Below are 15,988 nucleotides of genomic sequence, written 5' to 3'. Positions count from 1 at the left end.
TAAAAGTATAAATACATAGGAGGTCTAATTTTGGTAGAAAATAGATTGTTAACTCGCCGCCAAAAACACATATATCGTTATTTTTTCATTTTATAGCTTCATCATAAGTTGCGGCTGGTTTATAATTGATTAAATGGCTCTAATCCTGAATGCTCTGATTGAGAATTTTAGGAGCCACTTTTGGCCAAAAAATAAAGACCGCTAGATGGCACTGATCCAAACAACTATTGCTATTTACAGCAAAGTCACTTTGATAATTACAAACCAGCCGCAACTAATCTTACAGATAGATAATAAAAATTTGACGTAGTTTGTGCTGTTTGCGGCAAGTTTACAATCTATTTTTTACTCAAAAGTCGACCTCTAAAAATAGAGATATTCATATGGTTTAATAAAATCGACCATATGGCATTACTTAGTAGTAATTTCTTTAATTACTACACATAACTTCACGTACATCTTACACCGTGCTCTCTTTACCAGAATGATAAAATCAGAGGCTGTAAAGTTACGTAGGTCGTGGTGGTAACGCCGCTTAGGGTGTTTGCCGCAATCGTCACCACCAAGTAATTTAAATTTGCACTCTAAGTTACTGTCAGGTCAGTTAGTCAACTACCTTGAATTAAACTGGGGCTATTTTTCGTAATCTGGCCAGTTAAAACAGCAAACGACGTGAAAGTCAAGAAAAAAGTGAAGATTTCATCGCTGTTGACTGTCGTCTGCTATTTCAACTAGCCAGATTACGGAACAGAGCGCCAGTTAATTCAAGGTAGTTGACTTACCGACCTGATGGTAGCGTAGAGCGCAACCTTCAATTACTTGCTGGTGACGATTGCGGAAAACACCCAATTTACGTGTGCAGAACTTCGCCCTGTCCGGGACAGGCTGTCCCCATTTGCTGTAGTCTGCTATACTTAGTATAGGTATAAGCGCATGTAATCAAAGAGAACCATAACCTCAAGCCAAAACAAATCACTTTATTTATCAATAAAATATTTCAAAAAGTTCAAATAATTAATAAAAACTGCTGTTGTCATGGCTAAGCATCATCCAGATTTAATTTTCTGTCGCAAGCAACCTGGAGTGGGTGAGTAACAAGAATGTTTATCATAGTTTGTAAAGCCGGTAATGAGCTTAACAATCTTTTATTAAACGTGTTAATTTTTGAAAATAAGTATGGATATAAATGTTAAATACATATTTTTTGCAGCTATCGGACGTCTTTGTGAAAAGTGCGATGGCAAATGTGTCATCTGCGATTCATACGTCAGACCATGTACATTAGTGAGAATATGTGATGAATGCAACTATGGATCTTATCAGGGTAGATGTGTTATTTGCGGAGGACCAGGTGTATCAGACGCCTACTACTGCAAAGAATGCACTATCCAGGAAAAAGACGTAATTTGTGGCTCAACTTACATGTTTTTATGTCTCAAAAATGCTTTAGTTAATGTGTGATTAATTACCTCTATAATTTCAGAGAGATGGCTGCCCAAAAATTGTAAATCTTGGCAGTTCAAAAACAGACTTATTTTATGAAAGAAAAAAGTATGGTTTCAAAAGAAGATAGTATCTTTATTCTTACGTTTACATCTTAAGAATGATATTTATACTATAATCTTCCTCTAAACAACCCAAGTAAGTTGAAGTATAATTATATATATATTGGTTTTAAATACAACAGTAAATTATCTGCAATGGATAATTTCATTTGAAAATATATTAGTGAAAAAGGACTTGAATAAATTTTCTGTACTTTTACATTTTAATGAAGAAAAAATAAAAAATGATTGATTTTCTTTTTTAATGATGTGTATTTCAATTTAAATTATCTTCTTTATCACATTACATATCATAATGTATTGACTTGTACTACCAAGTGAAGACTTTTTTTCACAAACAGCTTAAACATGTATATTACCGTGAACAGTTAAATTTATTAGCCATGCAATTAAAAACACAAGGACAAGAACTTATGAATTGATAAAATTTTATTTAACACCTATGTAGAACCCTCAAATAAAAACTCACGGCTATTAAATTCAACTGCCCATCAATTGATTTATTTAACCCTTAAAATTACAAACAACGTCTTTCTAAGTTAAAATTTGTTAGGATTTTTTTCACAGCACACTTCAAACAATCCACTTCTAATAAGAAGTATTCGTTTAATGTTACACAATTGGTTATTGCAATTCACTCTTGCCACTATGTACACTTTACATGTCTTAAATATCCCTTGATTGTTTCACTCCTACAACTATTTGAAAACGCTACATTAATTTTCTACATAGCTCTGTAGTTAACAGCGTGCATCAAAACTTTAATGAAGTCAAATTTTCATAGAGAAAACGTATAATTGAACAGCAACATTATTTGTATTCTTAGAAATAATCCTATACTACAACTATAATACGATATGCCAATGTTAACATGGATTACATTGCGAGCTTAGCAAAATTTCATTAGCTGCTACAGTAGTTTGTCTACATTTATTTTTACTTTTGGTGTGTAATAATATAATACTGCAAATGATGCATTAAAACTTAGGCCCACTTTAGCATTAGGATTGTGCAATAAAATCCTGGATTTGCATTACTGTGTATCAAGTTTAAGAAATAAAATCTGGACTTTACCACGAAATGAAAAATATATATTTATGTATATATTTTGCATACAAATTTGTTTGAGGGAAAAACTTTATAAGTATATTATATACAATAAAAATTTGATTTTGTACATGTATGTATAATGTCAGATTAATTACGATTATTATATTACATAGACAAACAATTGACTAAAATGAAATTGATTTTAGTGGAAAGATATCTAATTACAAGTAAGTTTACATCAATCGTAGCTTTACACATTAATGTGCATAACTGTCCATGATTCTTTTTTCCGTCTTAAGGAATCTACTTTGTCATGTATTAAAAAAAACGATCACTTCTTTTGTAATACGTATTAAAATTTTTTAATCATAGAACCAGTCTGCGTGGATGTATCGCAAGTATTGTTCTAAATAGGAATGTCATGTAGTATCGAGTGTTGATTTATTTTAGTATGGACTTCTATTAAAATCACTTGTTTAAATTTGAGTATCAACAACTTGGCTAGATTTCGTTTGTTTATTCTAGTATTGTGTGTATCAAAAAATGTTTTATTTCACATTCGCGTGTACTTATGTTTTAGATAAAAATAATTTTCACCAACTCAATCTCATCTCAACAATAATATAGATTTGATTAAAAAAATAAGTTTCACTTATAACTTCCTGTTGCACTAAAAAGCTGTACTAAAAATCGCTTATCATGCTCAACATTAGATTGATGAAAAACAATCAATCATGATTAGTAATTTACATCTAAATCGTAGGATTTAACGCTTAGATCAGATTAAGTTTTACTCTACTAAATTATTTATGCAATCTAAGAGATTCTGTTACTTGCAAAAGTAACATATGTGTAAATAAAACTACATATGTATGTAAATATTTATAAACAATTAATCAGTTACTTTAAAAATCGATATTGAGATTATACTATGATTGGCAATTACTTCGTTATCTTCGTAATATTGATTGTACATGTTTTAAACTTAAAGAAAAAAGAAATTTATGCATTTTTTATCATAATTAAATTCAATCATTAGAGAATCATAGAAATTTCAAGAGTATATTTCTTACAACAAAAACTATGTATGAAGATTCCGCAAAGAAATAACTTATAGATTTTTCATAAGCGATAAATTTGATTATAATATTAAAATACAAATATCAATTCAGTTATTTGTGTAAAAAAGTGATTTTACGTTTTATCTGCAATGAAGAAATATTGCACATTTATAGATAAACTAAAGTTCATGATGAATGAAAGGATTGCAGTATAAAGTAATTTTCTTAAGATAAAATATTTTTTCATTTACTTAAGTTGCCGTGAAAACTGGAAAACTACGTAAACGTGATAATATGCGATTTACGCAAGATTGTACCAAAATAATTTTTAAGGCAACAACATTACATTCTAACAGATTTGTCAACGATTGTATTTTCTATAACAGCGAGTCGACCGTTGTTCATTGGGCTTTGCTTGGAGCTTCGTTTTAATTATTTTTTAGCTTATCCGTTGGACTTTTCTTTTCTATCATAGAACAGATACCTAATATTGTAGCGAGCAGACCTGGTAAAAAATTTCACATAAGACAAACGTCGAACGCTTTGAAACATCGCCAGAGTCGTTTGCGTTGGATTACGTCTTGTCCCCAGGCTCGATTTTGCTCGTACTCGCATTTACTTCTCATCTAGACAAAGAGGAACTTGCTACCGATCGTCCGCTTACTGCCGACTGCAGACTCATCATAGAACCTCTGTAAAATACAAATAAGGATTGACAAATCTTAATGTGATTTAAGTGCACGTTGAAAAAATACGGAAACACTCAATTACTTGTAATTAGCTGAGGGTAAGGTTTCATAGAAATACATCAGCTGGGCTTTGTGTGAACTAATTGACGAAAGGAATTCTTGCTCTTCCGAATTCTGCCACTGTAGAATATAAACACCTGCGTCTTGCATTATATGAGTTCCCTGCAAATAATGTATTACCATTAGCAAAGACTGCCAAAATTAATTGGGTGAAAAATTAATGCTTTGACATGTACCTGAATACTCTCGCCGTCGTGGCACACGATACTTGGCTCGACCTTGGTACAATCAACGCCCTCTTTCCATTCTTTGCTACCGGTAACATCCTGCTCAAGAACCGTAGTTGTCTCCGGTACAGCTGAAATTTTAAAACGGCTCGTAAAAAATCCGACCATTAATTTAAATATGCACAACGTGCACCAAATATTACTATCCATAAAAAGCGTACTCAATCCATTAGATTCAGCGGACTTTTCTTTATACAGGACATTAAATATGACTTTGTGGCGCATAACATCAAAGTCCCAGGTAAGAACTGCGCCGGGATCGTCGCAATGTATGGCGACGTTGTGAACTTGACCTCGGCTCAAGCTTACGGAATGATATAAACTGTGCTCGTGCTCGGTAGACGGACCCTCAAGATCAACCTTGTATAGATTTTTTGGCACGATTCCTCCTTCCACGATATAAGTCTAAAAACATTCACATTTCCGTTATATATACATTTTTATTACAACATATTAGGGTACGTGGATTTATTGAAACTGCACCAGGATTATTTTAGAACCTGGTGAATTTGGGTGAAACTTATCTCTAAGCTATGCACGTCTTTGGAATTTAACATTATTATTTTCGTTGAAGAGGGTAAAGAGAGTAATATTCTTACGAAACTTTGTCGAAAACATTAATTTTAAATTTTTTATTTGTGTATGTACGAACATCTAGACATAAATTGTTATAAACTTGTTTGCTCATTGTATTATTGAAAATGGATAAAAGTTGCAGATATAAGTTGCTAAAAAATAAAAAATTTCAAGTTGTAAAACACTGAAAAAAAAAATGCGTAAGACGTTCACATTAGCACACTGAATTTTCCACGACACTGGTTTATGATTTGCATATACATTTAAAAAGTCAATTTGTTCGATGCGTCATAAGTGTTTTGCAATTTTAAACACATCGGTTCAACAAGTGCTGGAAAACAGTGCAAAAATGCATATTCATTAGACAAGAGTCTAATAAATGATTGTGTGTTCTGATAAAACGTGAATTTTGAAAGTGGAAACTTTTTTTCGACATTTATCTTACGTCATTGGATGAATCAAAAATGTAAAATCGTCGAGGTATGGTATAACACACTTCGCACAAACCTTCCTGTTTATTGAAAAAGTGAAGAAAAATAATAATCTGATGTGTAAACGCATGACAGCTTAATCATATGTAATTTCATAGATAAGGATTGTTCTAAGAAGAATCTCTATTATGCAATAGCTCTAAGAAACGTCACGCATAAAAATAAAAAAAAAATAAAACCACAGAATATGTTTTATTAGAATTAAGATTTATACCTCTGAAGAACCGCCCAAGAACTCTGGTATATATTCAGGATCGACGTAATCGGTAAGGCCACCTACTCCCGGTTCTTGGTAATCAGTTCCACAATAGAAAATGAATTTATTTCTCGTGTTTTCATCTGTTGAGCATATAAATTTTCGTATATATGTCTTGTTTTTATTTCATTTAAAACATGGAAAAAAAATACTTACGGATAAAAGTACTGATTAGTGTCCACAGAATCGGGAAACATCTTGGTGCTCTTAATATTAAAACGCGTCCCATAGTCTCGGGATAATTACATTCAACAATTTCAATAATACGAAGGAGAGCCTTAATACCAGGTCTCCACAGGTGACGCATATTTAATCCTTCCAAATCAATCAATAATGTCCACTGAGAGACAGGGCGACCCCAAACATTTGTAGCTTCATCCATCAAGGAAAGTCCTTCTTCGCAAATGTGTAGTGCCTGTGATTAAAAACAAACATTGTCATTTTCAACGATGTAAAAATCAACACTTGAGTATATTTGAATGACAAATACCAATAACAACAATTCGTCTTCTCCGATAGACTTGAGTAAACCCTTAACGTCCATTTGTCCTAATCTTAAAACATAGAGCGGCCTTCCCTCTTTATCAAAGTGATGCCAGCCACCCGGGAAGTAATCTTTAACAACCTGCGGAGCCTCGTACTCTTCGAGAAGTTTGTCTATTTGATGCTTTTTCTTCCAGTGAAGTGATTGGGTCAACATTTCTCTGGCCTTGTCCACGGAAAATTCTCTTGCGCGCAGAAAACGGAGTAGCGTTGTGTCTGGAGGCACAGAGCTACCTCTCAGGTCTTCGATGCTGTGTCTTAATTGTACTAATTTGCTTTCTTGCATCATGTCGAGTTTCCCCAAAAAACGCTCGATGTAATCCGAAGACAACTGCACTTCTTTAATCATAAAAGTATTTTAATTACTTGTCTACATTAATGTCACATAATTACGGAGACATGAATGAATTACCTCGATTACTAGGGAGTTTGCCTTCTATAGAATTTCTTTCGTTAAATTTCGCTGCTTCTTTTTTTTCTTCTATGGGAGAAGCTCTGTAATAATTAAAAGAATACGTAATTTTGGGCTTTTCAAAAGTCACATGATCACCATGCGGCGTTTTTTATCGAATTACTATGGGTAAAAAAAAATAATTACGCTTTTTCCACAACTTTGGTATTCTCTAGTGGGTCTTTCCATGGCTCGACATGTGTGATACCCTCTTCATTTAATTGACTAACGAAAAAATCAATAATTTCTTTTCCCTGAAAAATATGAATTATGTGATATTCACATTGAACAGGAGCTTAAAAAATATCCAAACTAGGTGCTACTAGGCTAATAAAACTTACTTTGGCAATATTCTGCGCATACTGTTTCATGGCTAACTTTTCCATTGAATTTTCAAATCCAAAGAAATTTTTGATATCCAAAGTGGCTGCTTGCTCGAAGCAAGTCCATTCAGAATTTTCGGGGTGAACCTGCAATTATGTATAATTATTAGTATAACTTGTGTACAATCGATAAAGCTGCTTTATTATTGAAGGAGGCGTACTCACAAAATATTTACACTTTTCCAGAACTGTGACCCTACTGGAAAAACTTTCGTTCCACGCTTCAATTTCTAAAACGCTATTACGACGGTCGAGGACATTTTTTTGTATAAAGAATACGTAATCCACGCCTATTATCTGTTGAATGGAAAATTTTTTAATCAATATTTTTTGCCCCTAACACACTATACACCTGAATTATTACATTTATCTGCCAGACAGAGTGGCAATATTATTTGACAAACGTATAAAGTACCTTTTTTAAAATGTAAGGAGCATCTACGTTTAATTTACACCTCCTCTCTGTTGTTCTTATGGCTCCATCTTCACTCTCTTCGTCTTTTATTACATCACATCCTAGGAAAACTGGAATTTGCGGACAAGTTGGAAATCTTCGTTCATACGCCTATAAAAACACAAAAAATTACGTGCGCATGAATTTTTAATTGTTTATTAATTCAAGTTCATTTGATGTTGAGTCCAGAACGCAAAAAAACATTTAGACAGGTTTTACCTTTAGAAGTTTAAATAAAATTACTTTAGTAAATTATTTTAAAAAATAATGTTGAAAAACTGTAAATGAAAAAAATTTTCCTACCTCAATTATCTTTAAACGTGATATTGACAACAAGATACTTGAAAATTTTCATCATTACTTTTTAGTAATAATAACCACACAAGACTAAATTTCTTTGTTTCGAAAAATAATTGTAAGCAAAAACATGATAAAATAAAAATACTTGTTTTCTTTTCGTTTCGACTTGCGTAGCATTGAAATTCTTTGATCTTTTTATATGTAAGAGCTATAGCACTTCAAGGTCACTGTGTATGTACTACTTTACATTTTTACAAGTGAGCTGTAATGACGGTGATAATCATTAAACCAGCATAGCCACAACAACTCAATGTCGACTCATTACACGGATTTATCAATAATTCAAACAGGCCGATAATAACGACTCCATTGATTAAGTCGCTTCTTCATACATGTATTCATGTAAATATATATACAACACGAGAAGTATAATTTTATCTACCATCAAGTTTTTGGCAACAAAAACACGAGTTGCGGTATTTCACAATGTAGCAAGTAAAAATTCTAAATATTTTCGTGCTTTGGTTTCATATTACGACGATCCACTTTTATGCAGATTCAACTGGATGAAGAAAGGAGAGACAATTTAAAGTCATTGCCTTTAATTGATACTTCATACGAGGGAATGCCTCGAATTAAAAATTATAGTTTGATTCGATAATGTACACATATATAAATCGCAATTTGTACTACACAAAACATATGCACTATTATTTCATAAAAAAATCGTATTTTGGACAACATGAATCATTGCTAAATTTATGATGTGGTAAAATGGAATGTGACGAGACGGGGCTGCATATACATATATGTACATTTATGTCTGTAGAGTACAAAAAGAAAAAGAAAACTTTTGTTTCCGTTTTGTATGGTTTATTTTTTGTTGTTTTAGAACAAATAGAGATCATCTCATGAATGGATACTAACGACGTCCAAGAGCACTGAATAAAGAAAATAATATATCTGGCATGCATGAAAAGCCCAATAATCTCGTTCTCTTGATCATGATTGAATTAAGTACGACAATCTGAGCTGGAATGTAATGAAAGGGAAAGTTGACCTCAGAGAAGAGAGGTACACATTAGCACGAGGAGAAAAAAAAAATTGAAAGAGAGAATTAAGAGAACAAGTTATGAGTGCTACGAGTCATGTAGTGTTAGCACAAAAAGAAACATACCACCTTAATTGACTTATAGGCTTGGGCGAATGTGTAATTTTTATCCTTTAAGTCTCCTTTCACGGAACGAGACAGAGAGAAAAGAAAAAAAAAGTAGTGTTTGTCTATAGCTCAACATCATAAATATAAAAAAAGTTTCTATAGAGCTCCAATGCCCCTCATTCATGATAAATTATTGAGATGACACACAAAGACGCAAGTAGTTCGTGCGTGCACTCGTTTTTTTTTTTTTTTCAAAGAAAAAATCATAGAGTAACGTCAGAATTGAATTTGCGTGCATAATGAGGCGCGTAGATTTTTATACAGCATTTTCAATCATCACTTTCACAAGTCGATATTATAATATATACGCCTGTAATTGATGAGCCTGTCTGCACATAGGGTGGCAGGTGGTGGGCGCGATTGTCAGTCCCTCCTTAAATATGTCGGAGGAAAATAAAACAGAGAAACTTTATTGGGTCTTTGTGGGCTGTAGTAAAGAGGAAGAAAAAAGCTAGTCAGCGAACAAGCAAACGCGTATAATTTCGAAACGGTCCATATACAGTAGACAAAGCCAAATACCAGACAGACAGCAGAAGTACTCACTGGGTCGAGAAAGAACAAAAAATAATTAACCGCATGGAAAGAAGTTTAAGAAGTTAAAAATGTATGCCTGGGTGTTGGTCATGGGTGTGAAAAGTACATCATGTCATTGTACCAGAATTTCGGGTTCTAAAGACTTTTAGAAAAAAAGCAGCAGGTGACATCTATTACATCTAATGAGGAATAATATTGTAACGTACCATCATGACGAGGGCAAAGGGGTACTTGTAGACCCGGACGGGTGACTGGTACTGTTGGACCATGATTGCAGCTACTACTGGAGTACCAGGGCAACAATGAAACTCGAGTCTCTCGAGTCAGAGCAGACTGCAGATTACTCGTGACACTGTTTTTTTTTTTTTTTTTTCTTTTTATTTACTTCCGTGTTGCGTTGTCTCTGGGGGGCAGACACCCAAGAGAGGTGTTGTGTGTGCAGTCAAGTACGAACTAAGTTCCACGGCAATGCAATTCCATGCAGAAGGTCGACGATTCCAATGGCACGCTCACAGATGCACAGCTGATGTTATGAGAGGGTGTACATATATGTTGGAGGTCTACTGTGTATACAACTCTCTCTCCTCCGTAAGCTGTAACGACTGGCTGTCACGACTGTCACGAGGATGTTTCCACACTCGAAACGAAATTACTCTCCTTCTTGGTAAAAGGTGTACACTGCACTGCACGCGCGACACGCCAGAGTCTGTCGCTGGTTTGTTTCCGACGGTCTGCTCCGCTTCAATAGTTTATAATATGATGTGTGACGTATGTGTATATGATACACAATTATTAAGACAATTGCGTCAGTTGGCGTCAGTTGCGTCCCGCGTCTGCGTGGTTTCACCGTCAATTTTACAATTTCACACGATTTTTACACGAGCTGCACACTAAAAGCCATGTAGCTCAGGCTCACACTCAATACCTGATAACTGCTGTTTAACTGCATTACTCTACCCGAGACGATGATGATGTGTTCACAACTTCTCCCTTCTTTCCTTTCCCTCTTTCAGAGATCAGAGAGTTCATCAATGGAAAATTTTATGTAGCCGATGTATATGTAAGTATACACAAACTTAACACAGAACAAACGTGGTGGTGTATCATGGAATGATGTGCCTGATTTAGAATGTTGTGGTGGTGTAGCAGACAGAAAATTCCGTGAGTGTGACGGGTGACCCCCAAGCCCCAACGACGGAGTTTGTTTCGTTGAGCAAGCGATTTAAACATTGGCTAATTCGATCGATACAACCTCTTTTATTGGTGGATTTCGTACTTCGCGCTCAACGAATTATACACTCTGTCGATTGTACAGTGGTAACATATCGAGCATCGGTAAGGTAGGCAGCAAGCTTTTTGAGATCGTTTAAATTAATTATATTTATCATAAATTAAAAACAATTAGTGATGAATTCATACCCAAAAAATCTGTGACAAAAAAAAGTTGGACGGCACGACCATGCACCGTCCCTGATACTGATTTAACTTGTCTCTGGATAAAATACGTTCGGAATAAGTACGTAGGCTTTTCTAAAAAATAAAATAAGTTTTAATAAAAATTTGCAAAATCTTATTGACGTAATCTATGTAAGGGAATATCTATCATCTACTTTTGTAAGCTAATTTTTGTATAAAAAAAAAGAAAAAAAAGAAAAAGAAAAAATCTACATAGTTACTAGAGCATCCACAAGATGGCAGCAGATGTACGGAAAACCAAGGCAGGGGGAAAAAAGCTGCGCGCTTTTATTCAAACACCAGTAGAGTTTGCAAGCTCGACAAACTGATGAGCACGGACGTGACAAGATGGCGCCTCGCGTCCGTAAAAGAGCGTCGAGTGTCAAATTTACTGAGTATACCTGTATACATCCATCCGTGTATACAGCATGCATACCGCGTAGGGGTACCGAAGGCCGTAACGGAGGCGGGTAGCTACAGTGCAAAGCGCAACTTTCTCGCGTGGCGAAGAGTGTGTTCTCCCCCAGCCTCTCTCCTCTCTCTTCGGAGTATAGACCATCATCTATAACATACGGCGAGCGGGTCGAACGGATAAAGTGTGTACAGTACACACTTGGCGTTCAGGCGATGTAGTCGCGGACACACTCTCGGGACAATATAATGCGGAGGCGGACGTGACCGAGTTTGTATATAGGCGCAAAAGAAAGAGAACGAATAAGTACCACCATTGGGGGAACGAGAGAAAAAGAGAGCCAGTCCGCGGCTCTCAAGTTTGAGAGAAGAGTGTGTGAGATTTTGTACACATATAGGTGTCTTGCAGCCAGAGCATCGTTAATTGCAAAAACATCGAAGCAGACACTATACGAGCAGCAAGCCATGTTACTTTCCTCCTCGGAGTCGTTGTCCTAGTGCGTGTGGACATACCTAAGGAAACATATACACAACAGGTATATAAATATACCTTTATACGTCTGCGGTGCTGTGACTGCTCTAGTGCTTTTTGTGCGCGTTAGTGTGGGTGTGTACATACATAAGATATAATATACTTCTTCTGATTCGGTGCGAATCGCGAAGTGTGTTCTCGCTCTCCCGAGAGGAGATAGGGAAGAGACGCGGGGCAAATAAGTATACTTGCACGAATACATCCCACGAGCGCGCGAGCGAGTGATATAGGTACTCACATATTTGTGCTCCAGGATACATTACTTATGTGTACTTGAAGAGAAAAAAAAAAAAAATGACGTTGTTCGCGGTGCAGCAAGCCGCTAGTGTACGGTTAGCGGCAACGCAAACGACGCCGCTGTGTACCCTCGACGATCCTTTGGACTCCTGAAAGACCGAGCTGGTCTGGTATAGAAAGGTGGTACACCTACAAGTGTCCAACGGAGTGTGAGAAGAACAACACTGAAGAATTCACGTATATATATAGTGTGTATACATACGGGGTCTCCTGCTCTCCTCTCTTCCTCCTCTTCTTCAGCTTCAGTGTGCGCGCGAGAGGATATACAACACCATATCCCCCCATGTCCTTGCCTCTCCACGCATACACCCTATGCACCATGCATGCATCCGTGCATGGTACATAAGCACACAAAGGAAGCTGCTGTTGCGAGAGTATATTTTATACACTATACGCTCAGAGTGTAGGATTTAAAAAACGAGGAGGCGGTGAATGGAGCGAGCGTTGTACATGGAATATACAGTCAACAAGACTCTTCCGTAAAAAAAAAGGTACACGGTTGTTTTGGTCATCGGAGCCATTAGCCCCGGAAGAAACGGCGACGACGACGGGGTAGCGCCGCGGCTATATCGCCAAATGGAGCCGACGACGACGGGGACGAGGAGCAGAAGTTGTAGTGGTTCGCGTCTGCTGGTATTATGCTGCCTTCTGCTGCTGACACTCGTGCGCTCTGGTAAGACTTCATTTACTTTTTGTTTTTATAGGCTAATATAAATACAATGTTTAATTAGATGTTCTTGGGGTGCTTGTTTTGCCTCCTCATTTGTTGTATCCAAAATCTCGTTCGTATATAAAAGCAAAACCATTCTTCGCTGATTTTTTTTGTGACAAAAATCGGTAAGAGACCTGGAAGGATGTACGCGACGGTTTGTTTTGTTTTTTTTAAACAACCGGGTCCGCAACATGTCGGTTACCTACTACCCCCCTGTAGCGAGCCGGCGTTTCCACGGGAAAGACGTAAAACCATAAATTATTAATGAGCCAGCTCTCTCTCGGCAGCTCGAACTAAGTAAGTGCACACGCTACAGCGACTGCTCTGGTTAATTATGATTTGTTTTCCACTGGCATGCGATTGGGTAGTTTGTTGCCCCAACTTGTCCTCGATGGAAAAGGAGAAAATAAATGAAACGCTCTTTAATGCTGATCAATTACCGATCGTTGTTTGTTTTGTTTTTTTTTTCTGCTGTGGAGTTGCGGTAGTAAAAATCGGTTCAGTCGGTTGGTTTGCCCACGGTAAGTAGTAGGTAGCTAGGCATTTTTCGCAAACTCGACACGTTTTCCTTGGATGTAAAATAATGTTCCCATAGCTACGCATGATGAATGTTTGCACGCTTGTCATAGTACATGTAGGAGCAAGGTGTGAAGTAAGATTTCTCTCTTTGATGAAAAAAAAAAAAAAAAAAAAAAAAAATTGACGTCTCTCGCGAACTTGCATAATACACTCGAAAGAGGGAGTTGTTTGCAGCTTGTCGAAGAAAATTACAAGTAAATGATTCATCGGCTTGATTGGAATTTAATTTTTCCACCCGTAGGAAACGATCGTACGTACACCGATAAGACCCTGCGCGGGTGATTAAAACCTTAAACGTTTCCCAAGCGTAGGTTTTATTTTCAACACCGACCGGCCGTCGCGTAATTTTTTCGTCCTTTCTCCCCTTCTCCAGAGTACGTGACTCTGAGCACTTGTGTGAGATTATTATTTTCGGAGGATTTCGCGATAGCATTGGGATCGGTACAATCAATTTTTGGATCCCAACCGTGTTTCATTCAAGTTCTCGTGCGAGCGACAGTTCAGATCGGACTTGTACTGACCGCCCGCGGATTCTCCCTTTTTTTTCCAGGTACTCCGAATCCAAAAAGACCTCGAATCGGAAAAACGGCACGTATACCAAGAAACCCTCCCACAACAGAAAAAAAAAAAAACCTTGCTACCGCGTAAGGCTTTATTTGTAAATCATTTACGCCCGCCCACTAGACAAAAAGAAATATCGCTTTGAACAACAACGATGTGGTGCGGCCAACCACGCACAGGTGTATTTTAACGTGTGTATAGAGGTAAAAAAAATATGGGCCCCGAAAACCACACTCCTTTTCACCGAGGCACGCATCGTCGTCGCACCTTAGCGCCGAATCATCGTCCGTTACCGTAGCAATACAATTATTATATTGTGCTACAGCGTCAGGATCATGAAAATCATAAAAATGCGTGCACACGAAGTTGCTGACCGTGTGTGTATATAAGTACACACACTATGCAAGAAGGCATCAGTGGTAAAAGAAAGGGCCATTGTATATAAGAGTCCCAAGCGTGTGTAAAAGGAGTCCCCTTTCTCTCTCCTCCGAAGTATAGCTTCATGGTGTGCTGCCGGACGAAAGACACGAACAGTCCTCCGTCCCCCGGGTGTCTTTTGTTTATCTCCTCTCTCTCTACTCGTACGCGCTCTCCGCGAGAAAGATCATCTTCGACGCCTTCGCTCCCGCTCCTATATTGCTTTTTTTCTGTTTTTTCTTTTCTTTTTTTTTTTTTTCTCGCGCGTGTACCACCAGTTCTCGCCCGTTTGGCGATTCCACGCGCGCCTCTTCGGCCTCGGTCTTGCCCCTTTTTTTTTTTTCTTCCCTCTTTTCCCTTCGTCTTCTCCTTCGGGGGGCGGAATAATATCCCGCTCGCGCGAGAGAGAAATGCTGCCGCGTCGGCTCTTGACTGGCGTTATATATGTATATACCTACACCGGCAACCTTCGCCGTAAAGAAATTATCGGACGTTTTCGCGTGTAATTTGTCAAGGTGTTGTGTTTTTCTCTTTCCTCCATCATCGGCGTGCACGTGGACGACACGTCCTACAGCCCCGCGATTCCCATCCTGAATTGAATTACCGACTGTGCTCTCGCGACGTGTGCGTACATATTATACGCGTCATTTTTGCACGTCTCCCCCCCCCCCACACAGCCGGCAATAAATAATCCGATCGGGTGAAATTTGCTCCCGCGTGTAGTGATGGTGATGATCGCGCGCGTCCGTAAAGCCTCTCTGAAAAAATCGGCGGACGAGTGAGCGAGTTATTGCCGATTTTGTTTTTTGTTATTTTTCACTTTGGTGTGTAACTGCGCGTATACAGCGTTGCTACTATACGTGCGTATATGCAGTATGTTGTGTATAAAATGTGCAGTTTGAGTGATGTATGAATATGAGAGCGTGCCGTAAGAGCAGCAGCAAGGGGAACCGCTTTTTTTACCCGAGGAGTCTGGGGCTTTTGCTTATATATAGGTATTTTACGTTACACGCCCTGGTGCAGTGTTGTAAGTGGTATATTACAGAGGAAAGGTTGCAGGTTCTTTTTTGTCACGCGTGTGTTTGCCCGTGGACAAAAAGAAGCA

General features: G+C 37.3%; 3 protein-coding genes across 9 annotated transcripts in view; 2 read left to right on the top strand and 1 right to left on the bottom strand.

The window, feature by feature from the left end:
- Window positions 1–844: 844 nt before the first annotated feature.
- Window positions 845–2,034, top strand: Phf5a (PHD finger protein 5a). Its single transcript, XM_014362072.3, has 3 exons — window positions 845–1,087; window positions 1,211–1,401; window positions 1,484–2,034. The coding sequence occupies exons 1-3, from the start codon at window positions 1,036–1,038 to the stop codon at window positions 1,571–1,573; spliced, it is 333 nt and encodes a 110-aa protein (XP_014217558.1). The 5' UTR covers window positions 845–1,035; the 3' UTR covers window positions 1,574–2,034.
- Window positions 1,798–11,047, bottom strand: retm (real-time). Of its 4 annotated transcripts, none has more exons than XM_089597957.1 (13): window positions 10,126–11,045; window positions 7,828–7,977; window positions 7,578–7,709; window positions 7,371–7,499; window positions 7,177–7,283; window positions 6,991–7,073; window positions 6,526–6,917; window positions 6,192–6,450; window positions 5,994–6,118; window positions 4,856–5,117; window positions 4,662–4,783; window positions 4,448–4,587; window positions 1,798–4,368 (listed from the first exon to the last, which is right to left on the bottom strand). In XM_089597957.1, the coding sequence occupies exons 1-13, from the start codon at window positions 10,186–10,188 to the stop codon at window positions 4,299–4,301; spliced, it is 2,034 nt and encodes a 677-aa protein (XP_089454083.1). In that variant the 5' UTR covers window positions 10,189–11,045; the 3' UTR covers window positions 1,798–4,298. The 4 variants fall into 4 exon arrangements, with proteins under 4 accessions (XP_089454083.1, XP_014217532.2, XP_014217531.2 ...); XM_014362046.2 differs by having other exon boundaries at window positions 4,874–5,117; window positions 6,526–6,914; window positions 10,126–11,044; XM_014362045.2 differs by having other exon boundaries at window positions 4,874–5,117; window positions 10,126–11,041.
- Window positions 11,048–11,881: 834 nt separating this feature from the next.
- Window positions 11,882–15,988, top strand: part of fra (neogenin protein frazzled) — a 111,320-nt gene continuing 107,213 nt past the window's right edge. For all 4 annotated transcript variants that reach the window (XM_089597966.1, XM_089597968.1, XM_089597967.1 and 1 more), the window contains exon 1: window positions 11,882–13,287. In XM_089597966.1, coding sequence (XP_089454092.1) covers window positions 13,191–13,287 — 97 coding nt within the window. In that variant the 5' untranslated portion in view covers window positions 11,882–13,190. The remainder of the gene's footprint in view (window positions 13,288–15,988) is intronic.

Source organism: Copidosoma floridanum, unplaced genomic scaffold (assembly GCF_036245765.1).
Source record: "Copidosoma floridanum isolate Cflo_tuat_1 unplaced genomic scaffold, Cflo_Japanese_pri ptg000040l, whole genome shotgun sequence".
NCBI classification, from domain to species: domain Eukaryota; kingdom Metazoa; phylum Arthropoda; class Insecta; order Hymenoptera; family Encyrtidae; genus Copidosoma; species Copidosoma floridanum.
This window is presented reverse-complemented; position numbering and strand designations above follow the sequence as displayed.

Excerpts from the sequence above, each read along its gene's own strand:
- Phf5a (XM_014362072.3), top strand. The coding sequence starts at position 1,036 with ATGGCTAAGCATCATCCAGATTTAATTTTCTGTCGCAAGCAACCTGGA. Across the intron at positions 1,088-1,210 it reads TCGCAAGCAACCTGGAGTGG|CTATCGGACGTCTTTGTGAA; the intron begins GTGAGTAACAAG and ends TATTTTTTGCAG. Across the intron at positions 1,402-1,483 it reads GCACTATCCAGGAAAAAGAC|AGAGATGGCTGCCCAAAAAT; the intron begins GTAATTTGTGGC and ends CTATAATTTCAG.
- retm (XM_089597956.1), bottom strand. The coding sequence starts at position 10,188 with ATGGTCCAACAGTACCAGTCACCCGTCCGGGTCTACAAGTACCCCTTT. Across the intron at positions 7,710-7,827 it reads CTCCTTACATTTTAAAAAAG|ATAATAGGCGTGGATTACGT; the intron begins GTACTTTATACG and ends TCCATTCAACAG. Across the intron at positions 6,918-6,990 it reads CAAACTCCCTAGTAATCGAG|AAGTGCAGTTGTCTTCGGAT; the intron begins GTAATTCATTCA and ends TTATGATTAAAG.